This window comes from Sinocyclocheilus grahami, unplaced genomic scaffold (genome assembly GCF_001515645.1).
Source record: "Sinocyclocheilus grahami isolate Dianchi unplaced genomic scaffold, SAMN03320097.WGS_v1.1 scaffold48.1, whole genome shotgun sequence".
Lineage (NCBI taxonomy): Eukaryota > Metazoa > Chordata > Actinopteri > Cypriniformes > Cyprinidae > Sinocyclocheilus > Sinocyclocheilus grahami.
In genome coordinates, this window is record NW_015505227.1 from 1,417,868 (window position 1) to 1,443,703 (window position 25,836).

General features: G+C 40.6%; 1 protein-coding gene across 1 annotated transcript; it reads left to right on the forward strand.

The window, feature by feature from the left end:
* The first annotated feature begins 7,731 nt into the window (after positions 1 to 7,731).
* scn4ab (sodium channel, voltage-gated, type IV, alpha, b) lies at positions 7,732 to 23,886 on the forward strand. Its single transcript, XM_016268891.1, has 25 exons — positions 7,732 to 7,900; positions 9,222 to 9,546; positions 9,663 to 9,777; positions 9,971 to 10,064; positions 10,318 to 10,446; positions 12,103 to 12,194; positions 12,338 to 12,595; positions 12,781 to 12,844; positions 13,036 to 13,177; positions 13,752 to 13,949; positions 14,046 to 14,253; positions 14,357 to 14,595; positions 14,737 to 14,910; positions 15,395 to 15,751; positions 16,267 to 16,617; positions 17,899 to 18,016; positions 18,093 to 18,247; positions 18,336 to 18,509; positions 20,072 to 20,194; positions 20,377 to 20,658; positions 20,752 to 20,805; positions 20,908 to 21,045; positions 21,131 to 21,235; positions 21,346 to 21,616; positions 22,636 to 23,886. The coding sequence occupies exons 1-25, from the start codon at positions 7,803 to 7,805 to the stop codon at positions 23,871 to 23,873; spliced, it is 5,502 nt and encodes a 1,833-aa protein (XP_016124377.1). The 5' UTR covers positions 7,732 to 7,802; the 3' UTR covers positions 23,874 to 23,886.
* The last annotated feature ends 1,950 nt before the right edge of the window (positions 23,887 to 25,836 follow it).

The window sequence follows — 25,836 nt, forward strand, 5'->3', positions numbered from 1 at the left end:
GCGTCATATTCTTCATGCAATTTGTTTGAGCTGCACCCTCTACTGTACAGACGTGAATTTACATTTCCTTCAGCCCGAGGGTCATTCATTTCACTTTTGTTGTGCTTTTGTTGTTTGGGCTTTTACATTTGTAAAAGAAGAACTTTTTATATTAAAAACAAACAAATAAGCCCAGCCCATGTTTAAAAAGTAATGCAAACGTAATGTAATGCATTACTTTCCATAAAAAGTAACTAACATAATTAGTTACTTTTTTAGGGAGTATCGCAATATTGTAATGCATTAGTTTTAAAAGTAACTTCCCCCAATACTGCAAATGAGCTCCCCCCTGAATGTGAACGGCACACAGCTAATTGAGCCGCGTCTGACTCCAGAGGAGGAGATGGTGAGCGAGTTGTGACATGCAATGTGATCATCTACGTACCCCCTGGCTGCCCCGCCATCGAGGTTATTGAGGACGGAAGAAGGAGATGAGCGGCTTCTGGCCATAAAAGGGGCCATCCACGACTTCGTCACTTCTTCATGCACCTCCGGGAAGAAAGGAACCGGAGCAGAACGCGGTTGAGAGCCGCGCCACGCACTGAGAAACCAGTCATCCAGCCTTGAGGGTTCAGGGCTGGGCGTGTGTGGTCACCTCCAGCCCGATGCTCACGGCTGCCCGGGCAAGCATGGCCATCAGCTCTGGGTCCGATTCAGCAGTGGCGAGCACACCCGAGGGAGGCAGCCCACCTAATCTTCATCCTCAGAGGCCGATAGCCCATCCCCCGATGCTGTGATTGACATCTGATCCTCCGGCAGCGCACCGAATGACACACTGTGACCGCCGTGAAATGGCCCAGCAGAATCACTTGGCAGCCGCACAGGACATGCACTGTGGTAGGAGTGAGAGGTCCGTGGGGCATCGCCTAGCGGAGAAGCTCTCACTGTCACCCTCAAATCTCCCAGAGCACTAGCCGGCGGTCCTCTGCTTGTGGCAGAGAAACCGGAACAGTTAGTGACAGAGGGGTCTGCTCCACTCCCCTTGAGGAGTGAGAGACGCGATCGCAGCGATGCCATGGACATGCGGCCAAAATAGACGCATGACTCATCCACGAACGCCGCTTCAGCTTGCTGAAGGCCCAGACACTGAAGACAACGATCATGGCCGTCGACAAAGGACAGGAAGCCACCGCAACCAAGAGGACACTGATGAAACTGCATTTTTAAAAAGACGCGATTGTCCGTGATTTGCTCTTTTAGAGGAAATTGCTCTTTAAGTCGAAGCGCCCAGGGCAATCACTGCTGCAGGGACACCACTGTACTGCGCCGTAACACCAACCAGGAACAGCCCGCTCTTCTTAACACAAAGATGAATGGCTTTGTAGTGAGTGCGTAGGGTTGCCAACTGTCCTGTATCAGCCGGGACGTCCCGTATATTGGGCCTAATTGATTTGTCCCGTACGTGACCTCCTTTGTCTGTTTATTGAATGCTACGCTGATCACAACACTTGAGAATGATCACTGACACCTGTCATCATCCAGTTACAGCCCCCTCATATGCATGATCAGTAGGCCTATGCGTTAAGTAAATCACAAAATTGTGAACATAACTGTTCGAGGAAGGCTTAAGACAAAGCGGAATCCTCTGCCAGCTGGACGCTCCCGCTTCACAGTGAGCGGGACTTGCGCTAATGCCAATTACCGTCACCATCAGTGTTTTTGTTTTCAGCAAATCCATTTTGGCGAATGCAAACTACGTGATTATTTTTCATGACTCCAACATCCAGCCGCGCAAGAAAACATGTAGGCTAATCTACCTGAGGGAAGGCGTTATCAATAAGGGAAGTCATCTTTCATGATTGTAATGTTAAATAGAGAAAAACATTTTACATTTAAATAATTTCTAGCGTATTCTTAACCTTGGACCTTATTCTTGAAACACAAAATGACAAATAAAAAAATTGTCAAGCACCAAAAGCAGCCCATATTAAATAGAATATTTTTTCTTTATATATATATATATATATATATATATATATATATATATATATATAAAGATAAAAGCAGATAAAATCCTGGCCTGCAAGGCCGGAACTTCCAAGTTATAGAACCTGGCAAAGGTGGACAGCAAGTCCCAGCCGGCCGTCGCACAGATGTCTGCTATGGACACACCACTAGACCACGCCCAGGAAGAGGCCACGCCTCGAGTGGAATGGGCTCTCACTCCTATGGGACTCTGAAGGCCCAGGGAGGAGTAAGCTTGTGTGATAGCGTCAAGTAACCATCAAGAGATCTTCTGGTTTGTGACCGGGGACCCTTTGGTGCGGCCGCCAAAGCATACAAAGAGTTGTTCCGACTGCCTGAAGGGGGCGGAACGCTCAATGTAAATTCTCAGTGCCCTGACTGGGCAGAGAAGGTTAAAATCCTGGTCCTCCTCAGAAGGAGGAAGCGCAGAGAGAGTAATAACCTGGGCTCTAAACGGCGTGTAGAGCACTTTAGGGACATACCCATGTCTTGGCTTTAGGACGACTACAACGATCATGGCCGTCGACAAAGGACAGGAAGCCACCGCAACCAAGAGGACACTGATGAAACTGCATTTTTAAAAAGACGCGATTGTCCGTGATTTGCTCTTTTAGAGGAAATTGCTCTTTAAGTCGAAGCGCCCAGGGCAATCACTGCTGCAGGGACACCACTGTACTGCGCCGTAACACCAACCAGGAACAGCCCGCTCTTCTTAACACAAAGATGAATGGCTTTGTAGTGAGTGCGTAGGGTTGCCAACTGTCCTGTATCAGCCGGGACGTCCCGTATATTGGGCCTAATTGATTTGTCCCGTACGTGACCTCCTTTGTCTGTTTATTGAATGCTACGCTGATCACAACACTTGAGAATGATCACTGACACCTGTCATCATCCAGTTACAGCCCCCTCATATGCATGATCAGTAGGCCTATGCGTTAAGTAAATCACAAAATTGTGAACATAACTGTTCGAGGAAGGCTTAAGACAAAGCGGAATCCTCTGCCAGCTGGACGCTCCCGCTTCACAGTGAGCGGGACTTGCGCTAATGCCAATTACCGTCACCATCAGTGTTTTTGTTTTCAGCAAATCCATTTTGGCGAATGCAAACTACGTGATTATTTTTCATGACTCCAACATCCAGCCGCGCAAGAAAACATGTAGGCTAATCTACCTGAGGGAAGGCGTTATCAATAAGGGAAGTCATCTTTCATGATTGTAATGTTAAATAGAGAAAAACATTTTACATTTAAATAATTTCTAGCGTATTCTTAACCTTGGACCTTATTCTTGAAACACAAAATGACAAATAAAAAAATTGTCAAGCACCAAAAGCAGCCCATATTAAATAGAATATTTTTTCTATATATATATATATATATATATATATATATATATATATATATATAAAGATAAAAGCAGATAAAATCCTGGCCTGCAAGGCCGGAACTTCCAAGTTATAGAACCTGGCAAAGGTGGATGGCGAGGCCCAGCCGGCCACCGCACAGATGTCTGCTATGTCTGCCACTAGACCACGCCCAGGAAGAGGCCACGCCTCAAGTGGAATGGGCTCTCACTCCTATGGGACTCTGAAGGCCCAGGGAGGAGTAAGCTTGTGTGATAGCGTCAAGTAACCATCAAGAGATCTTCTGGTTTGTGACCGGGGACCCTTTGGTGCGGCCGCCAAAGCATACAAAGAGTTGTTCCGACTGCCTGAAGGGGGCGGAACGCTCAATGTAAATTCTCAGTGCCCTGACTGGGCAGAGAAGGTTAAAATCCTGGTCCTCCTCAGAAGGAGGAAGCGCAGAGAGAGTAATAACCTGGGCTCTAAACGGCGTGTAGAGCACTTTAGGGACATACCCATGTCTTGGCTTTAGGACGACTTTGGAGTCGTTAGGCCCAAACTCAAGACAGACCGGGCTTATCGAGAGAGCCTGCAAGTCACCTACTCGCTTAACCGATGCTAACGCCAGCAGCACAGCGGTTTTAAGCTACAGTGTTTTTAAGCTTGTAGACTGAAGTGGGTCAAAGGGGGAGCCTTTGAGGGCTCTCAGGACCATGGGCAGATCCCATGTAGGGACCGTGAGGGGCCAGGGCGGATGGAGCCTCCTGGATCCCCTCAGGAAACGGACAACTAGGATGTTACGGCCCATCGACTGTCCGGCTATAGGAGCATGAGAAGCTGCTATAGCTGCCACATAGTCTTTGAGTGTGGAAGGGGAGCGGCCCTTGTCCAACAGCTCTTGTAAGTAGGACAATATCACCGATATGTCACATGTTATTGGGTCCTCGCCGTGGATTTCGCACCAGGTGGAGAAAATCGTCCACTTAAGGGCGGAGAGGTATCTCATATTCGGGGCTCTAGCCTGTGAGATAGCATTCAGGATCTACTGCTTCCCGTTGAGAGCCTATAGGTGCAGTGCTCACAGCTCGGGCAGGGGGTGCCAAATCGTTCTGTTCGCCTGAGAGAAGAGGGAATGGGCAGCTTCGTGCCTCAGGGGAATGGGCCACGAAGCTGCTGTCAGCAGCTGAGACAGAGATGGTTCTTCTCTGAGGAGACGTTGCTCTGAGATAGCATGTCTGCTCCTTGGTTCAGTACGCCGGGCACATGAGCTGCCCTCAATGAACGCAGGTTGAGATGTGCCCATTCCAAAAGGCATTTTACCATCTCGAAAAGGCATTTCGAGGTGAGCCTGCCTTGGCGATTTATATATTACACCACCATAATGCTGTCTGATCGGACTAGCAGGTGGTGTCCCTTCAGGACTGGCAAGAAGGTCTGAAGAGCTCGACATACTGCCGTCAGTTCGAGGAAGTTGATGTGTAGCTGGCCTTCCGCGTTCGTCCAGGAGTCAAAGGTCGGTCTGCCGTCGCACAGAGCTCCCCAACCTGTGTTGGATGCGTCTGTCGAGACAACTTTCCTTCTGTAAACCAATCCCATAGTCACGTCCTGCTTGAACCACTGTAGGTCCTTCCAGGGGGCCAGGGCTGTCACACAGGCCTGGTCAACCCTGATGCGGATGCGTCCATGACACCACGCATGGGGCGGAATTAGAGGTTTCAACCAGTATTGAAGGGGTCTCATTCTGAGCAGGCCCAACTGAAGTACCGGTGCTGCAGAGGCCATGAGGCCCAGCATCTTTTGAAACCTTTTGAGAGTGTAGGAGGCTTCAATTCTGAAGGAAGCCGCAAGCTGCTGCATAGCCAGTGCACGGTCTGGCGCGACTATCGCCCTCATGTGGACTGTGTCGAAAACTGCCCCGCAGAAACGAATTTCGCTGGCTGGGGGGCAGAGAGCTCTTGGCAAAATTGATCCTAAGTCTCAGACACTCTAAGTGGCTGAGGAGGAGGGACCTGTGGGCTATTAGCTTGCCTCCGACTGTGCTAAAACGAGCCAGTCATCGAGGTAATTCAGGATACGGACTCCCATCTGTCTCAGAGGGGAGAGAGCCGCGTCCATGTGCTTCGTAAAAGTGCGGGGAGCCAGCCCGAAGGGCAGGACCGTGTATTGCTAAGCCACTCCCTCGAAGGCAAATCTCAAGAATCGTCTGTGATGGGGGGCTATCTGGATGTGAAAGTAAGCATGTTTCAGATCCAGTGAAAAGAACCAGTCCCCTGGGTGGATTTGCGAGAGGATCTGCTTCAGTGTAGTCATTCTGAACAGCCGTTTCATGAGGGCACGGTTCAGGTGTCTGAGATCGAGGATGGGCCGCAGGCCTCCATCCTTTTTGGGGATGAGGAAGTAACGGCTGTAGAAGCCTGACTCGCTCTGAGCTGGTGGAACTGTTTCTACGGCTCCTTTTGCCAGCAAATTCTTTACCTCGGCTCACAGAACGTGAGCGTTCCTGTTGTGCACTGAGGTGGAGACCACGCCGTTTAACTGCGGGGGTCTTCGAGCATATTGAAGTGAATAACCTCATTTTATAATCCTCAGAACCCAATTAGACACTCCGGGGATGGCCCGCCAGGCCTCGGCCCGTCTGACAAGGGATTGGATTAATTCAGGTGGTGAGTCCCAGTGCGGGGACTCAACACTCATGATAACTGGAAGAGGAAATTTGCTCTCTTTTTGAAAATGTTTGCAATGTGAACAATCCATCTCGGTCAGAGCAGCTTCCGCGTGAGGCTTACCCAAGCAGGAAACGCACTCTGAGTGGACGTCTCCATCGTGCAGTGCAATACTGAACAACGTGCAATGACGGCTCGGCATTTGAAACTACGCCGCTGCTATTTTAGAGAGAAATTTGCTATTTTAGGCTTGCCGGATGGCAGCAGGGGATGAGCTGGCATCTGCGCTAGTCGCTGAGCAGCTCAAAGAGCAGGCGGAAGCGGCGAGGCGTTTCTATGGCGAGCGTCTTCAAGTCCTGAAGGTCAGCGAAGGGAAGGTTGACGTTGCTGGAGGAGAATTGATCTGAGATCCTATGGCGAAATGCCCGCGTATATAGACAGATGGCCCCGCCCATTCTGGTGGGCTCTGACGGGCTTCACCGCCATAGGCTCGTGTAGCACCGCTGCTGAGCCATTGGTTCGTTTTATAATCACTGCACGAACCAATGGCCATGCAGTTACACATGCAGTTACACATAAGCGTCTAGCGATGCAGTACGAGTTAAATATCGATAGGGAACCATGATTGTCCCGTATTTTCCTTTTGTGAAGTTGGCAATCCTATGAGTGTGTGACATCAACTACTCGGCTCTGAAGCAAAAATCCGACTGGTGGATGCACACTGTCGCCTTATATACCTGTGTACATGTTGAGTGACTCAGCATGCAAAATCCACTAGCCAATTCTCTTTGGCGTTTTCTCTTAAACTCAGAGAAAATTGGGCTCCCAAGTTAGACCCCTAATGCCGTTACGACATAACTCGTAGTGACCGACAGATAGGGAACTAAAGATATCTGAACAATATTTGTAAAACCTAAGCTGATTTGACAAAAGATTTGTGAAAAGTTATGATAACAAATCATGAAAAAATTGTTTACAGTGCAGACAGAAAGCACTCCGTAAATGCACTGATTTAAACTGCTTATCAGAGTGAATGACAGAAACAGAGAAACATAATTTCATTCTAATGACCAGCAGCTGATTGTGACATGTAAAGCCTTACAGTAAAGGCATTTATGGATTTTGATAGTGTGATAGTGACTGTGATAGTGACTAGTTCCCTGCTGGGTGGATTTGGCACCAAAACACAGCTTCTGGGAAGTTACCAGTGCCCTTCTCTCCATGTACATTCATGTGCAGTGAGTCACTGCTTCACATAGCCGGTGTGTGGAGTCTACAGAAAAAGACTTGAATGAGGCCATTTAAAAAACAGTGATGCAGTTTTGTTGATTTTTCATATTAAAAACCCAATGATTTCTGTGCACAGGTGCAGAAATGTAAGCTGTCACATATCATTGAAAATATACTCAAACGATGATCAATGTTGTTTTGAAATTATAATGTGGCGTAAGAATCAAATTAGAAATTTGTTCTTTCATAATTAGACACGTAAATTACTGATAAATGACACTTCTCATTACTGCGTAATGTTTCTTTTCTAACTGTTATGATCACATTTGACAGCGAGGGTTGTCTGGAGTTAATCTCTTAAAGTAGAAACTTGCTCGTTTGTAGACAACCCAATGACTGAATCTTTGTGTGCTGAATTTTTTTGAACTCTGAAGGGGCAGGGTCTCATCCTGGTACAGTTGGACCCAAAAGTAAAAAAGTGTCCCACAAACAGCACACAGAGTAACATTCTTCTATTTGTCGAGAGCTTTTAACTGGAAGCAGAATTTGGGGACACAGCAGCCATGCCAAAGCAAAAGATAAACCTGATGGAGGTTTGGAATAGGAATCGAGCTGCTCACCCAAACAGAGCTAAGAACCTAAAACTATGGCCTCGTCAACTGTAAGTTTCAAAAATGTTAAAACAGGTTGTTTGGTCTATATATGGCACTTGATAGCGAGAGATGCTTATTTTTGTGTAGCTCGAATATAATTGTTTGTTGATGGTGCTGTGATAGTAATTGCACTTTAACAGTGATGTACAGTTTAGTTCAACTGGAATATTATGCTTTTATTTATGTTTAAATGAACGTTTTCATTGATGTCTCGTTACATTTTTTTTCTGTCCTGAAAAAAGAAAGAGCCTTGTATGTAAGACTTTTTGTAGTTTTGAGAAATAAAGTCATCTTTATTGAAGATGAAGAGTTGGACCTTTCTAAAAAGCAATAATAATAATATATACCTGTTATTTCAGATGTTTGGGTTTGGCAAGATTTTTTAATGGCTACAGTAAAAACAATAATATTGTTATTATAATTTCAAATATATTTTGATGTACAGTTTAGTTCAACTGGAATATTATGCTTTTATTTATGTTTAAATGAACGTTTTCATTGATGTCTCGTAACATTTTTTTTCTGTCCTGAAAAAAGAAAGAGCCTTGTATGTAAGACTTTTTGTAGTTTTGAGAAATAAAGTCATCTTTATTGAAGATGAAGAGTTGGACCTTTCTAAAAAGCAATAATAATAATATATACCTGTTATTTCAGATGTTTGGGTTTGGCAAGATTTTTTAATGGCTACAGTAAAAACAATAATATTGTTATTATAATTTCAAATATATTTTTAATGTAAAATATTATTTATTTCTCTGAATTTGAAATAACTCTTTTCTATTTTAATTTTAAAAATGTTTTATTCCTATGGTGGCAAAGCTGAATTTTCAGCATCATTACTCCAGTCTTCTTCAGTGTCACATGATCCTTCAGAAATCATTCTAATATGCTGATATGCTGCTCAAGAGACATTTATTATTATTATTGTCAATACTGAAAACTGTTGTGCTGCTTAATATTTTGGTGGATACATTTTTTTTCAGGATTCTTTTATGAATAGAGCAAAAAAGAACAGTCGAAAAGAACAACAGTTGTTTGAAATAGAATGTTTAAAATAGAATGTAAATTTTTTTACTGTGATACTGTTAATGCATCATTGTGGTATAAAAGTGTTAATTTATTTTCTAAAAAAAACTTACACCACTTTTGTTCAGTAATGTATAAAATGTCACTTTAACTACATTTAAACTATCTCAGAATAGCCTGTTTTATTTTTAACTTTGAGTCATAGAAAACCTGTTGTATGTGTGCAGAAATTAAGCTGTGATGGTAAATGCTGTTTATAATATAACATATAAATATATTTTCCTCTTTTCTCTGTCCCTGCAGGGCACAACTGAGAGACCCCGAAGTGGTGGCAGCCCTCCTTCAGCAGAATGTCAAGATGGCGAGCCTGCTCCCTCCCACAGGTGCCGATGTGTTCCACCCCTTCACTTTGGAGTCGCTCGCCGAGATCGAGCGGCGGATGGCAGAAGAAGCCACCGAGCAGGAACAGATGAAGGCCTCGAATATCGAGGTACCTGAGGAGGATCTGCCCAAACCCAGCAGTGATTTGGAAGCAGGAAAGGTCCTACCATTCATCTACGGAGACCCTCCACCAAATCTCCTCAATGTTCCTCTTGAAGAGTTGGATCCATTCTACAAAGCAAAAAAAGTCAGTGGCAAAAGCGAAATACCAAAGCCCTGATGTCAATAAATATTTACGGATCTGGCTTATCAGAACAATATTTATTCCACAAGAGATTTTGTGTCCCTTTTTCTGTTTTGCAGACGTTCATTGTGGTCACCAAAGGGAATACAATATTCCGATTCAATGCTGAACCTGCATGCTACATTCTAAGTCCACTCAACCCTATTCGACGAGCGGCCATAAGAATACTCATACATCCATATCCTTCATATTCAATATAACCCATGAAAATATTTATATATAATGTTATTTTATGTATGTATATCAACATACCATCTTATCTTTCATTTCCATATATGATTTAATTTGACATCTTAACTTTGTGTAATACTTTGACTTCTTGTTTAATTACACAAATCATTCCTTCTAAGTTCTCCTTTACATCACAACAAATTATTTAGCATGTTCATCATGCTAACCATCTTGTCAAACTGTGTGTTCATGACGATGGGTGACCCTCCAGCATGGAGTAAAATAGTAGAGTAAGATTTGCACCATATATTTCCAAATCCATATGCACCATCTGTCTGTCTGTCTGTCTGTCTATCTATCTATCTAATTCAAATTCAGGAAAATTTAAAGACATTCTTAATTTATTTCTGGTGCGCAACCCTGATATTTAATTCGCTTGACATAAAATCCACATAAAATGAGCTAACCAGCAACATAAACAGGAAGTTATTGAGACACATTTAAATGCCTTGATTGTTTATTGTGTAATTTGGTCCTTCTTAGGTACGTTTTCACTGGCATCTACACCTTTGAGGCGCTTGTAAAGGTGCTGTCCAGAGGCTTCTGCAGGGGTGATTTCACATTCCTGCGAGATCCGTGGAATTGGCTGGATTTTATGGTCATCACCATGGCGTAAGTATGACACTGAATGACTATAACCTGAATGTAAAATCAGAGGTTAAACAAGCCAGTGCAAACATTTGCTATGGCTCTAAATGTACTGACAAATGTGTAAAATGTGCTAAATGTGAAATACAAAATGTTGCATTATAAATACTTCAATTAGTGTTGTAGTTAAATGCAAATGGTTTGTTCAGAAGAGGATTGGAATAGTTTACAGTTTTATTTTTAACAGCAGCTTCCGTAATCAGATGCCATTCCGAATAGTCAGTGTAGTGTGTGACTAATCAGTTTTTGCTCAGTCAGGTTGTGTGGCGCATGAGATAGCTGGGGTCTGGCAACCACATTAGACACAGAAGCATTGTGAAAATACCCACTCAGATGTGAGAGGTCAATGGTCAGTTTGTTTGCAGCATCACTAAAAATGTAACGAGGCTGTGCACAGGTCCCGGTCCTCTGAAGACAGTCCTCCTCAGCTTCTCCATACGTGTCCCTAAGGTCCACCCTCGCCTCCCTTTACAATCACAGCCTGGCTGAATGAAAATGTTTATCCACTTGTAAAGCGAGATCACTTACCAGGCCTATTCTTAGCAGTAAATCTCAGCTTCACACTTTGGCCCTCCTCAGCACACTAAAAGGCTGGTTTGATTGTAGTTCTGACGGTGTACGAGGACTTTTGAGTTATTAGTATTACTACTGCATTCCCTCTGCTGTCATCCATAGTTTTCCTTGCTACCAATACCTAAAAGTATTTTATATGTATGTATATAAGTATACATAGTCTTTGAACTATTTTAGTTGCATGTTATCAGAAAAACTGAATAAATGTTATTTCTAGTGTAATGTCTAGTCAAGTGAATCCTCAGTGTATAAAGTTTGAGTGCTACAGGATGTTGGATATTTTAGCTTCCTAACTTAATTGTATTTTTTAAACAACACATTTCATCAACGCTTATTTCTCTCAATATTCTATAATGTCTCCTGTATACTTTTACATAAAATCAGTTGCCTGAAGTTCACAGACTTCATAATTACATGCTGTGATCCAGATACCCAACAGGCACCTCACTTGCTATTGGTCCACACTATACACATAATGATGCCATTTGGCTTCTGTGATCAACTGTTGCACTCAAGCTAAATATAGTCTACACTGAACATATCTTTTACCCCAGCAAGAGAGACTCTGCTTGAGCAGACTCTTACAAAAATATGGTTTAATAAACTTCAATAAAAGAGATTCATTTGAATGCACACTTTCTTCAGCCATAAATATTTCAAAAGAAGAACATTACAAAGTTTCATACTGTACATAAATCATTTTCATTGCCCATAACCAGATGTAGAGAAATATAAATCTGGATCGATGCAAACATGTTGGAACCTGTTGCAGCTAACATTGACTATTGTCTATACATTTAACTATATAGTCTATAATAGTGGTCTACTAAATTATTCTTAAGTATATATTTTTCACTATTAAAAAACCCCCAAAACAATAGTCAATCTTTGGTAAAAGCCCAAATTGTAAAACTGTGATATGTAATGGTATTAGGCAGTTCAAGGGTTTTTATTTTTATTTTTTATGAATACAGTGTCAGTGAAATAATTGTGAGGTTTTAAAATAATAAGCATTGTAATCTTGAATTGAATTCACTTCATCCACAGGTACGTCACAGAGTTTGTGGACTTGGGGAATATATCTGCTCTGAGGACATTCCGTGTTCTTCGGGCCCTAAAAACAATTACTGTAATTCCAGGTTAATACAGCATGTCATTTCACATGGCTACAGGAAATATGAATGCTACTCACTTGAAGTCAAAATGTCACTTTAACGTCAGTTTGTTTTTTGTATAATTTGGGAATATTTCAGCTGAGGTTTTGTTTAACTGCAAATTCCAGGTCTTAAAACCATTGTTGGCGCCTTGATTCAGTCGGTGAAGAAATTGGCGGATGTCATGATCCTCACTGTCTTCTGTCTCAGCGTGTTTGCTCTCATTGGCCTGCAACTGTTCATGGGAAATTTGCGGCAAAAGTGCATCAAGTCTTTTGCCTGGAGCAACAGTGATAACCTGACCATGCTCTTCAATCACACAGACATCAATGGCACTGAAACAGCCAACAGCACATTCAACTTTCAGGAATATATTGAAAATCTAGGTGACTTGTGACTTTTTACATCAGTAATGTGACATGAAATGTAGTTCACAATTGCTGCACATAGGAATTATTAAGAATGGGCTTGAAAACAGCTCAAAATGAATTGCTTACTTCATTTTGACCAGTTTAGTGCTCAGATTCTCCTGCAGTGGTTTTGATTAGTGATTTCCATTCCTTTGCCATAGAAAACTACTATTATGTGCCTGGCCATATGGATCCGTTACTTTGTGGGAACAGCTCTGATGCAGGGTATGTTATTAAAATATGATATTTTCCTACTACGTAATCATCTAAACCAACTTTGACTTGACATTGTGCATCACCAGCAAGTTGAAATCTCAAAGAACTATATACTGATTGTATTCAAAGAAGCAGTTTTCAGCAAACTGAATGCATATATATTGTTTATTAAATTACCTGTTTGCCATTGCTGTTCACAGGAAGTGCCCTGAGGGCTACACATGCCTAAAAGCTGGCCCAAACCCAAATTATGGCTACACTAGTTATGACAGCTTTGCATGGGCTTTCTTAGCCCTTTTCCGGCTAATGACTCAAGATTTCTGGGAGAACTTGTTCCAGTTGGTGGGTATATGCATCTTGTTACTGTCACATTGTTCTTTGCTTTCTTTCATGTGATAATACAATGCCATTTTGTTACAATATTCAGTAGGGTTAACAAAATGGTACAAACTGCTCCATAACAAAACTTGTACAATACTTACAACTTGAGCACCCAATCAGCATATTAGAATGATTTCTGAAGGATCGTGTCACAACTGGAGTAATAAGAGACTTCTTTCAAAAATATTTAAAGGGGTCATATGATGCGATTTCAAGTTTTCCTTTCTCTTTGGAGTGTTACAAGCTGATTGTGCATAGATAAGATCCCTCAAGTTGCAAAGACTAAAGTCTCAAAACCAAAGAGATATTCTTTATCAAAGTTAAGATATGGACGACCGTTTCGTGAACCTAGGAGAGGAGGTAATTCTGACTTTGCTATGACAATCTGGCGCTTCTGCTTTCTGTCCCCCAATTTTTGAACTGTAGTGTAAATGTAAATTTTTTTATACTGTAGAAGTAACCATTTAGTTTTCTATGCTTTTGAGACTTGAACAAGAACGTAAATGAAGCATAAAAAGATTCTAAAATATTTCAGACTCTCCGTGCAGCAGGGAAGACGTACATGATCTTCTTTGTAGTCATCATCTTCTTGGGTTCGTTCTACCTCATCAATCTGATTCTGGCTGTGGTGGCCATGGCGTATGCTGAACAGAATGAAGCCACCATTGCAGAAGCTAAAGAAAAGGAGGAAGAGTATGCAAAAATCCTGGAACAGCTCAAGAAACAAGCTGAGGTTTGTCATACTTGTAAGCTTCCCAGCTTAGAGCCTTAGATCATTTGGTTAGAATAATACTAATTGTTAGTTCTGATTTTGTCTGCTGTCGAGCAGCAAAAGAACAGCATGGTGAATGGCAGTAAGACATCATTATCCAGCAAAAATAAAGATGATGACCAAATTCAGAACGACTATGATGGGATCGCATTGAAACCCCTCTCAAAGTCAAATGGATCCAAAGGCAGCATGAATTACTTAGAAGTCCCTGACTCGCAGATGAGAAAACCGAGTGCAGTGAGCACTACAGACAATGCTTTAGATGGTAAGTTCACTTTTCGCTTTAGTGTAAATAGTGAGTTCCACAATAATTAAAGAAATCAAATCATACTTTTGGGTTTTATGTGTTAAAATACTTTCATCAACAGAGCTGGAGGATATTCAAAGGCCGTGTCCTCCCTGCTGGTACAAGTTTGCTGACATATTCCTGAAATGGGATTGCTGCTTGCCATGGGTGAAATTCAAGAAGTTTATCTGCCTAATTGTAATGGACCCTTTTGTGGATCTGGGCATTACCATCTGCATTGTGCTTAACACTGTGTTCATGGCTATGGAGCACTATCCTATGACTCCACATTTCGAACACATGTTGTCAGTGGGAAACCTGGTACATAGATCTACCTATCAATGTTAACTTGCACCTTTAAAATGTATATTGAAAACATAGTTTATTATACTTTCTAGTTGTTTTGCCAGCATACAAAAGCTGATGTTTTCCTTGCATCATGAAGTCTTCTTTCCCCTGCAGGTTTTCACCGGTATCTTCACAGCAGAGATGGTGCTAAAACTTATTGCACTGGACCCATATTATTACTTTCAAGTTGGCTGGAACATTTTTGACAGCATAATTGTGACCATGAGTCTGGTAGAGTTGGGCTTAGCCAATGTTCAGGGCTTGTCTGTGCTGAGGTCCTTCCGTCTGGTAGGTGAAATTTCATTTTTTCATCTTGAAGGGATATTTCACAAAATGGAAAAAAAAAAGAAAATTCTGATAGCAGTTAGCTACTCACCGTTGATCCAAACACATAATACTTTCTTATACAAAAGACAAAAGAAGTCAGAGCTACTGGAAGTTGGAAGTGGATGAGGACCGATGGCTGTTAAGCTCAAAAAAGGACATAAAACACGATAAAATTGTCCAAATGATTCATTGATATTCCAAGCCTTTAAAGCCATATGATAATTCACGTGTGGGAAAAGCAGAAATTACTTTTTTTTTTCTTACTTGACAGCAGTGGTCACCATTCATATTCATTTTCAATAAATAATTCCCTTTTCATTGGAAAGAGGGTTTTTTTATTATATTTTACATTTCAATTACATTTTATGTACAAAATGAGTTGAAATGGCAATGTTCAAAATTTCAGTACTAAACTATTTATTCAAATCATGACTGTTGGTTGCAGATGCGTGTGTTCAAGCTGGCAAAATCTTGGCCAACGCTAAACATGCTGATAAAGATCATCGGTAATTCTGTGGGTGCTCTCGGGAACCTGACCCTTGTCCTGGCCATTATTGTCTTCATCTTTGCTGTTGTGGGGATGCAGCTTTTCGGAAAAAGCTACAGGGACTGTGTGTGTAAGATCTCGGGCGATTGCGAGCTCCCTCGCTGGCACATGACAGATTTCTTTCACTCATTCCTCATCATCTTTCGCATTCTATGTGGGGAATGGATCGAAACAATGTGGGACTGTATGGAAGTGGCTGACCAAGGCATGTGCATCGTCGTCTTCATGATGGTCATGGTTATAGGAAACCTAGTGGTGAGTGGATTTCCTTCTTTGATAGACAGACAGACAGACAAATTAAAATGATCCATTCAAATAATGTTTTCTGTTGTATGTGCCAAAATTTATTAAATTAAATTAATTAATTTATTTATTTATTATTAAATAAGTACCATAAACCTATCAATCACCTATCTGAGAAATTCAAGAAGTCAGATATCACTTTAGCGGGAGTCAAAAAACCTCATTTGATCAGTGTAGAGCACAATCTTTTCTATCATGGATCATTCAAGTATTTACAAAATTATTTGCAGGCCAGACATTAATTGACATCGCTTACATCAATGTGTTGATAAAACATAAAACTTGCATTTAATAAAAGTTGTGAAAGATTTTTATTTTTAATGACAATTTATTGACAATAAAAATACTGTCTTTATACTATTCCATTCTTGATTGGCCACCAATCCTTATTCTCGCTGTACAATGTTAGTATGTCATTGTATTTCATCTTTGAATTATTATATATTTTTTTCTTTCTCGTCCTGAAGGTGTTGAATCTCTTCCTGGCTCTGCTGCTCAGCTCCTTCAGTGGAGACAACATGTCAGCGTCTGATGATGATGGGGAGATGAACAATCTGCAGATTGCCGTTGCTAGAATGACAAGAGGCATTGAATGGGTGAAGGCCTTCGTTATCGGACATTTGACACAATGTCTGGGCCTGAAGCCAAAGGAAGAGGGTGTGAAAGCAGACGAAGAAATCGATTCTAAGGTGGCCACCATGAATTTCAGTCTGTCCGTTATCAAAGTGCCTATAGCCAACGGTGAATCGGATGATGACGATGATGGCAACAGCTCTTCTGAGGATGAAGACAAAGAGGACGTCGATAAAAATAGTAAAGTGAGTTTTTTTTCAGTGCAAAATTCTGATAGTTGTGTTCCTAAAATCTAATGTGAAAGATCACACAAATGCAAAACCGGTTGCCAGAGTATCACTGACATCCGTCCATCAACACCTCCTGACACCTAGACATGTGTCTCAAATACTGTGACACCTGCAAAGTCCATCTGGAGCCCCGTGGGTCATCTTGTTTGGAGAGTATGTCTAAGGAATGTCAGAAACCATGTGACACGGTGACAGGGCGTGAGAAAGAGCACCAGCATGATTAGTTACCTTACTGAACAACGTTCTGACTAGCACCCATCTTACGACAATCCGTTTAAAGCATGTCAGTGCTATAAATCCCTACTGCACTATGTCCCAATTCCCTGTAAAATGTACATCTTTCCAGTTCAGGTCATACAATTTTTCATATTTTATTTGTACTGTAGAAGCACACTGGCCCTAATTCATTAGGCAACTGCTTTTTGGCATGCCTTTGGATCAGGTAACACAGTTCATATGTCATGCCCCCATGTGTCGCACAGCACTGCATTTCACATCTAGCTACAGTATGTGTCAGAGAGATGAACATGAATGCAAATTTGTACGTAAGTCTCGTGTAAACAATCGAATAAGATCTGAAGTGAAAACTGATGTTTCTGTGAGATAATTTATAGCTAAAAAGTTTGTTTTAGCAGACGGTTTTATATCTTTGATTTGATTTTCTCTTTGAGAGTCTTTCTTACAATTTGACCTAAACCATGTACTGTATGACCAGTTGGCAAGTCACTTAGCATTACACTACACCTTTCAATTGACTTCCCTTCATACACATGTGAATGAATGCAGGACAGGAACACAAACTTGTACAAATTTTGCTGCATTCCAGCGTTCAAGTTTGGTGAAGTCTGGCCTGCGAATTTGGTGCACGAAGATGCGTGACCAATAGGAGACTGATACGTCACAGCATGACCTCTTAGCCAGTTTAAAACAACACAAACTTTAAATCCACAAGATTGCAGTAAAATGGAGTAGAATGTTTATTTTCAGATTTTTGGTGCATGATTTGTTGAATCCAATGTGTTGGAGCAGATTTGGAACTAAAGTCTGTCGGACGGTTGGACATCGCTGGTCTAGTGTGCCCACAGCTTTGCTCGATTTTTCCACTTGGAGACAAGTGTGAGCCTCCCTCAAGCTCTTTGAAACTTGCCAGTTTCCAGATCAGCAGAGGATATTGAGTTGTTTGCGAAAAGTACTAATCATACCAGAAATTGACCTACAGTGTTTTCATCTGGACAGAAGACAGATGGAGATGAATCATCAACCTGCAGCACAGTGGACAAAGCTCCTGAGGTAGTAGAGGTGGAAGAAGAGGAAGAAGAGGACTCCACCGTCCCTGAGGACTGCTACACAGAGAGTGAGACATGAGCGATGACTTATCACTGTGTGTAGCATTGAATTATGTTCTTATTAATGTTTTTCTGCATTCCCAGACTGCATCAGGCGATGTCCTTGCTTGGAGCTTGACGTTGCCCAAGGTAAAGGGAAGGCATGGTGGAATTTCCGTAAAACCTGCTTCTCCATTGTGGAGCATAGCTATTTTGAAACCTTCATTATCTTCATGATCCTCCTCAGCAGTGGAGCTTTAGTGAGTCCATTGATAAAAATATATTTTTACTTGATTAACCACAGCCCACTGAAACCCAGTTTTTCATATGTATGTTTCTTTTTATTAGGCATTTGAGGACATATACAGTGAACAACGAAGAATGATTAAAATCATTCTTGAATATGCAGATCAGGTCTTCACCTATGTGTTTGTCATTGAGATGCTTCTGAAATGGGTAGCCTATGGATTCAAGGTCTATTTCACAAACGCATGGTGTTGGCTGGACTTTCTCATTGTTGATGTAAGTATTAGTTGTTCCTAATTCAACAGAATATTTTGAATTAAAGTACACTGACACTATTGTTTAACCAGCCTAAGAAACTTCATTCATCTGTGATCGTTAAGACAAACAGGTCCTTGTGATCCTTAAAGGTGCAATAGGTGATTGTCTTCAGAAACATTTTTGTTATACTGGTTGAAAGTCTCTTCGCATCCCGATAGCAATCATTAAGTTAAGTGGTCTAAATGTATTTGTCTGTATTTATATATTCTGTGGAAGGCGTAGGATCAAGAAATGTTAATCCGATCAAAATGCTCGGTCCGAGCATTTTAATATACTTTCCTACCTGCCTGTCAATGTATGTATTATCATACCTCTGCGCACCCAGTTCGCGCAGACAGGATACGTCATCAGCGCGTTCACGCACGTTGTGCAGACAGAGCGAGGATGGCAGGCAAACATCAACAACCCGATCTTCCTTCCTGGTATTGTAGTACTTTTAAAGATTTCTCACCAGTGAATGACAGATGATGTAGCCCAGCGGTTAATCTAGTCCTTGCACCAGCTCGTTAGAAGTGAGCTACGTGCATGAATTGGGAACCTGATGTAGCCTATTGTAGTAATGTTGTCTCTGGTCTGTGAGTGTAAATGCGTTCAGGGGGCGTGGCTTTGGACGGCGATTGCAGGGAGGGTGGGACGTTCGCTTTCAGTGCTATCAAGCTAAAGTTAGCATTTTCCAAGATCTCCTATTGCACCTTTAAGACAAATTTGAAAATCCATTAAAAATTCATGAATTCTTACAGTACTTTCATTCATTATCCTGGTGCTTATCCAGGACCAGGCTGCCCCTAACAGTGCAGATTACGGTTAATTTCTGAAATATTTTGAATATCTTATAACAGCTTCTACATTATTCTGCTATTAGTATGGATAGTGTACCGTATCTTAAAGCTAAAAGTTTAGTTCTTGTGTATTTCACTAATAATTCGGAATCATTGTGACTCGAGTTTGTCACAACAAATCCTATTTCCGTTTGAATTTGGTTCATATTTCAGTTGTTATTTTGCTTTTTATTGCACATTTCTGTACAGACTTGAATACACATTCACACAAAAAAAATCACTATGCAATTAAAAATATTTTTAAAGACTAACAACAAAGTTAGTTTTTTCTACAGAATGCAGTGACATCTGCAGGACACCAGTATACAAAAACACTTTAACAGCCACTGAAAAGAGAAATAAAGGCCAATGGCCATCATTCAAATGAAGAAACAGAAAATTGATTATTTTTAATTATAATTTTTTAATTAAAAATTTTTTTAGTAATATTTTACCCACTTTCTTTAGAAAATGTAAAAAAATATATAGATATTTTTAATGTCATATTTATGTGTTTTTTTAAATGCATATATTTTATCATAAATGGACTAGGCCATTTTTAACCCATCCATGATAAATAATATGGATTTTAAATGCAACAGAAGGGTTATTATTACTATTTTGAGTAAAGGCCTCAAGATATATTATTGATGAAAAATAACCAGCAATATACTTGAAGTATTTTAATGAATATTTCTGCAGGTGTCCCTGATCAGTTTGACTGCAAATATCTTAGGCTACTCTGAACTGGGGGCCATTAAGTCTCTCAGGACTTTGAGAGCGCTGAGACCTCTTCGAGCTCTCTCCAGGTTTGAAGGAATGAGGGTGAGTTTTCTGCTGTCCACCCTCAAATCCTTAATATTATTAGCTCTACTTGTTCTCACATTTCTTTTTGTATATTGTGCTGTTGACCATCTAATACATTTTCAAGTTTAAAACCATGAACTCCAGTGAAGGTTAACAGTTTAAGATTTGGTTCCAAGCTCTCAAGCTGTCAATATGCACAGGTGGTGGTAAACGCCCTGGTGGGGGCCATTCCATCCATCTTCAACGTTCTTCTGGTCTGCCTGATCTTTTGGCTCATCTTCAGCATCATGGGAGTCAACCTTTTTGCTGGAAAGTTCTACTACTGCTTCAACTCAACATCCGAAGAAGTTTTCCCAATCACTAAGGTCAACAATAGGAGTGAGTGCTTGGAGCTCACAGAGGCTGATCCAAATGTGCGCTGGATGAATATGAAGGTTACCTTTGATAACGTAGGCATGGGATACCTCTCCTTACTGCAAGTGGTGAGCCCTCTATAAACAAATGTGCATTCAACTGAAATGTTAAATAAATAAAAAAATCGGATACTTCAAAATATGTTTTCATTTGGTTTCCAGGCAACATTCAAAGGATGGATGGACATCATGTATAGTGCTGTGGATTCTCGTGACGTAACGTTGATTTCAGCCTTTTACTAAGAGATTGCTTGGCACAATCTCACATTTTACTCCAGTATGTGTTATTCTTAAGCATTGCTTTTGTTCTCTGTGTAGGTTGAAATGCAGCCGGACTATGAGTCAAACCTCTACATGTACATTTACTTTGTCATCTTCATCATTTTTGGCTCTTTCTTCACCCTTAATCTATTCATCGGCGTCATCATTGACAATTTCAACCAACAAAAGGCAAAGATAAGTGTCATATCACTTGGTCTTCTGGATTTGAAGAAACACTAAAACACCTTCTGCTATGGAATAATTGTCTTTATGTCTATACTTAGGAGGAACTGATATCTTCATGACAGAGGAGCAGAAAAAATACTACAATGCCATGAAGAAACTTGGCTCCAAAAAGCCACAGAAACCAATACCAAGGCCTACGGTAATATATAGTCTTTTTCTCAGATTAATTATTAAAATGAATAGACTTGAATCTGAGGATTAACAGCACCTTCTTCTCCTCGGGATGCTCTTCTCTTCTGATGTTTGAAGAACTGCTTCCAAGGTTTGGTTTTTGACCTGGTCACCAAGCAGTTCTTTGACATCTTCATTATGGTGATGATCTGCCTGAACATGGTGACCATGATGGTGGAGACAGATGACCAGAGTGAAGAGAAGGAACATATTCTGTTCCTTATCAACTTGGTCTTCATCGTACTCTTCACCGGGGAGTGCATTCTCAAGATCATCGCCTTGCGCTATCACTACTTTTCCATTGGGTGGAACATTTTTGATTTTGTGGTGGTCATTCTTTCAATCACAGGTAAGCCTGCTTTATTTATGGTAATCATTATGAAGTAGAAAATTAATCTTAATGGGTCAATGACAGGACGCTCATTTTTTGATTCCATGTATTTAAAATTCAAATACAATTAATGCAATGGCTTCATCCTCTATGCCAGGGGTGCCCAAACTCGGTCCTGGAGGGCCGGTGTCCTGAAGAGTTTAGCTCCAACCTCAATTAAACATACCTGAACCAGCTAATCAAGCTCTTAATAGGCATACAAGAAACTTGAAGGCGTGTTGAGGCGAGTTGGAGCTAAACTCTGCAGGACACTGGCGGCCCTCCAGGACCGAGTGTGGGCACCCCTGCTCTATGCCATTCTATTATGGGCATGTTTTTCTGAATCAAAATTAATTTAGATATTTTTGTTATTTATTTATTTTTGTCAGGCATAATGTCAGGGTAATTACATTAAAGAAAATAAAACACTAAAGGAATTAAAATTCTTGGAAAAAAAACTTTAGAAAACACTTATGACAAATTAATACTTTAACAAAACTGCTTCATTGCTTATTAATATTTGGAAAAACATTTGTTTGCTAGTCATGTAATGCAAAAAAAATTAAACAGGAAATTATATCGTAGTGACAGTGACAATGACAGTGTATTAAGGTCAGCAAGTCTCTTACAATAATAATGTAATTTTGACATTGTTATTACAATGCAAGTTTAAGATGGTAAAATGCCATATACTGTTATATATAAAACTTATTTAAAAATATCTATTAAGATATCTACACTTAAGTACACACAAATTTAGGGTGTAAGGAAAATACACAATCACTTTAAAGTAATTATATTAAAGTAATGTAATACATTAAAAGTGTCATGTAAATCAAGTAAATGTAAGTCAAGTGTTGAAAATGGCATAAACGTTTTCCAAATCAAATAAACACCAGCATGAATGCAAAGAGTACCTTTCACTTATTGAAGACAAGATTTTCCCTTATATATCATTGCTTATAATGTTTCCTTGTTGATTATTTCTCATCTCACAGGTCTTTTACTGGCAGATCTCATCGAGAAGTACTTTGTGTCACCTACACTGTTTCGCGTCATTCGACTGGCCAGAATCGGCCGCGTCCTGCGGCTTATCCGGGGTGCCAAAGGAATCCGGACATTACTGTTTGCACTGATGATGTCCCTTCCTGCCCTCTTTAACATTGGCTTGCTTCTATTCTTAATCATGTTTATTTTCTCCATATTTGGCATGTCCAACTTTGGGTATGTGAAAAAAGAAGCGGGCATCGATGACATGTTTAATTTCGAGACCTTCGGGAACAGTATCATATGCTTGTTCATGATCACAACATCCGCCGGCTGGGATGGATTGTTGGCACCTATACTCAACAGCCCACCAGACTGCGACCCGGATGTGGAGAACCCGGGATCGCCTGTCCGAGGAAACTGCGGGAATGCTGCGGTAGGCATCGTCTTCTTCTGCAGCTACATTGTCATGTCCTTCCTCGTCGTGGTCAACATGTACATAGCCATTATCCTGGAAAACTTCAACGTAGCGACCGAAGAAAGCAGCGACCCCTTGTGCGAAGATGACTTCGAGATGTTCTATGAAACCTGGGAGAAGTTCGACCCCACCGCCTCTCAGTTCATCGCTTACAGTAGGCTGTCTGAATTCTGCGACACGCTGAAAGACCCCCTGAGAATACCCAAACCGAACACCCTTAAGTTGATCACAATGGACCTTCCCATGGTCCCTGGCGATAAGATCTACTGTCTGGACATTCTCCTGGCCCTCACTACAGAGGTGCTGGGAGATTCTGACCAGATGGATGCCATGAAAGCAACTATGGAGGAGAAATTCATGGCCAATAATCCCTCGAAGGTTTCGTACGAGCCCATCACCAGCACTCTCAGACGGAAGCAAGAAGAAGTGGCCGCTTTGACCATTCAAAGTGCCTACCGCAAGCACGTCCTCAAACGCGGCCTCAAACATGCCTCATATATGTATAGAGAGAAGATGAACTCAAAGAGACAAGGTGAAGAGGCTCCAGAAAAAGTGGGGATGATAGTTAAGAAAATGAGCCATCTGTATGGAGATCAAGCCATTGAGGATGACAAACCTATGAGTTTCTCCTTCTCTCAACGTGGGAAACCACAGTATGGGGTTAAGCATCCCTCGGTGAGAGTTCAGAGCGATGTGGTCTTGCACTCTGCCCCTTTTCCCGCTCCTGACTCCTCAACCGCTGCGGAAAACTGGAGTGAGTCCATTGTGTAACAGGTTTAAGCCATACTGTACACTTAATCTTTGGAAAGCCCAGCAATACAGAACCCCTTCAGGAGATTGTTTGTTCAGGGTTATACTTCGGCGCACAACAGCCAGTATAAAGGAAATTCATGGAGTCAGTACGGCGAATGGCAACGAGTTATAATCAATATTACTGATGCAATCGATGGTTCCTCTGAGTACTGCCCTTGAGAAGATGATCACCAATTGTTTGTCTAATGGCACTGGAAATGGTTGGGCTCTTAGTGCAGACATCAATGATTTTCAAGCACAGAGCCTGAAATGACAACATTTTTAAAAGAAAAAGGGTAATGATTACTAATCGTTCAAAATTAATTTAACAGGAAGGAAAACCCATGACTTGCCATGATACCTGGCAAAGCCTAAAATAAATCGTGTTTTAAGAGTATATTACAGATCATTCTTGTAGTAGTCTGACTTTTACTTTTAATCTGAATTTTTCACAAGTAAATGTGACTAGTATTCAAAATAAACCCATTTGCACTAAATAAAATGAACACTGGTATAATGGCCTGATAATCATAAATATAAAGTATTAGAGTTAATAGTTAACTGTAAAAAAACATGTAATATTATGTACATTTGCCTTTACTAACAGCAGTAAATTTGTTTTTTTAGTACTTTAAACCTTAAATAAAATAAAAACAGAATCTCTAGTTGGCCCAAAGACAAAAATATGACTCTAAGATTAACTAAGTCAAACCATAAAACACATAATCTGTAAAAGAGTCTTCCGAGCAGTTAGCTACCCAGCTGAACATATTGTAAATATGGATTCCGTAATGTTTAAATTGCCTAATGAGCCTTTTTGGTGTGCGGGATGTACTTGCAAATTGTTTATTGCAAGTATATAGTCTGTGAAAGCCTTGGCTTATTTATGTAGGTTATTTTTTTTATTTTTACTTTTAGATATAATTTGTTATGAGCCAGTGTTCTGAATGTCAGGTTGTTCAGCTCAGTTGTATAGTGATAATGGATATTATAGATGAAAATATGCAAAGGATTGCTAGAACAGGGCATTTTATGTTGGAAAATCTACATGTATGAATGGATGTGTCAGGGGTCAGAAGTAAAAAAAACTAGCCATCTTTTTCTAAGCATTGTGTGGAGACTGTGTATGAAGTTCTGTGGACACAGTTCTCATGTCTGCTATAATGCTATAATCCAAAGTCATTTCTCAAGACTGACCTAATGTGACTGTTAGCATCCCTATCATGTTTTACTGTACCTATACTTATCCAGCATTTACAGTTACTCGCTCATAAAATTTTTGTCATTTTGATTGCAAAGTTAACCATTTATCTGTCTCTCACGTAAGCGATTGAAACTTTTAACAGGTTTTTGTTTTTTGCTGGCAGGTTAAGAGTTTTTGGTAAGTTTTTTTTTTCATCTGCTTTTTATTTAAATTTTTTTATTGAATTGGTGAAACATTTTGTACCTTTGAGGATACATTTCATGTGATTACACATGCACTATGCTACCAATTTAATGAAGCCCTCCAAGCTAAATTTTTGGAACACCATCCAGCATTTACAGTTACTCGCTCATAAAATTTTTGTCATTTTGATTGCAAAGTTAACCATTTATCTGTCTCTCACGTAAGCAATTGAAACTTTTAACAGGTTTTTGTTTTTTGCTGGCAGGTTAAGAGTTTTTGGTAAGTTTTTTTTTCATCTGCTTTTTATTTAAATTTTTTTATTGAATTGGTGAAACATTTTGTACCTTTGAGGATACATTTCATGTGATTACACATGCACTATGCTACCAATTTAATGAAGCCCTCCAAGCTAAATTTTTGGAACACTTAAACCTGAAGTTTCTGATGCTTTCAGACTTTTGTTCATGACATTTCTTTCACTTTTATTATATTTCTTTGTCGAATGCAAACCAATGGATAAGGGCGGAGAACAGAGAGATGGAGGATTACTAGGAC

Coding starts and splice junctions, on each gene's coding strand:
- scn4ab (XM_016268891.1), top strand. CDS start 7,803: ATGCCAAAGCAAAAGATAAACCTGATGGAGGTTTGGAATAGGAATCGA. Junction 10,065..10,317: donor GCATGGAGTAAAATAGTAGA/GTAAGATTTGCA, acceptor GGTCCTTCTTAG/GTACGTTTTCACTGGCATCT. Junction 13,950..14,045: donor AGCTCAAGAAACAAGCTGAG/GTTTGTCATACT, acceptor GCTGTCGAGCAG/CAAAAGAACAGCATGGTGAA.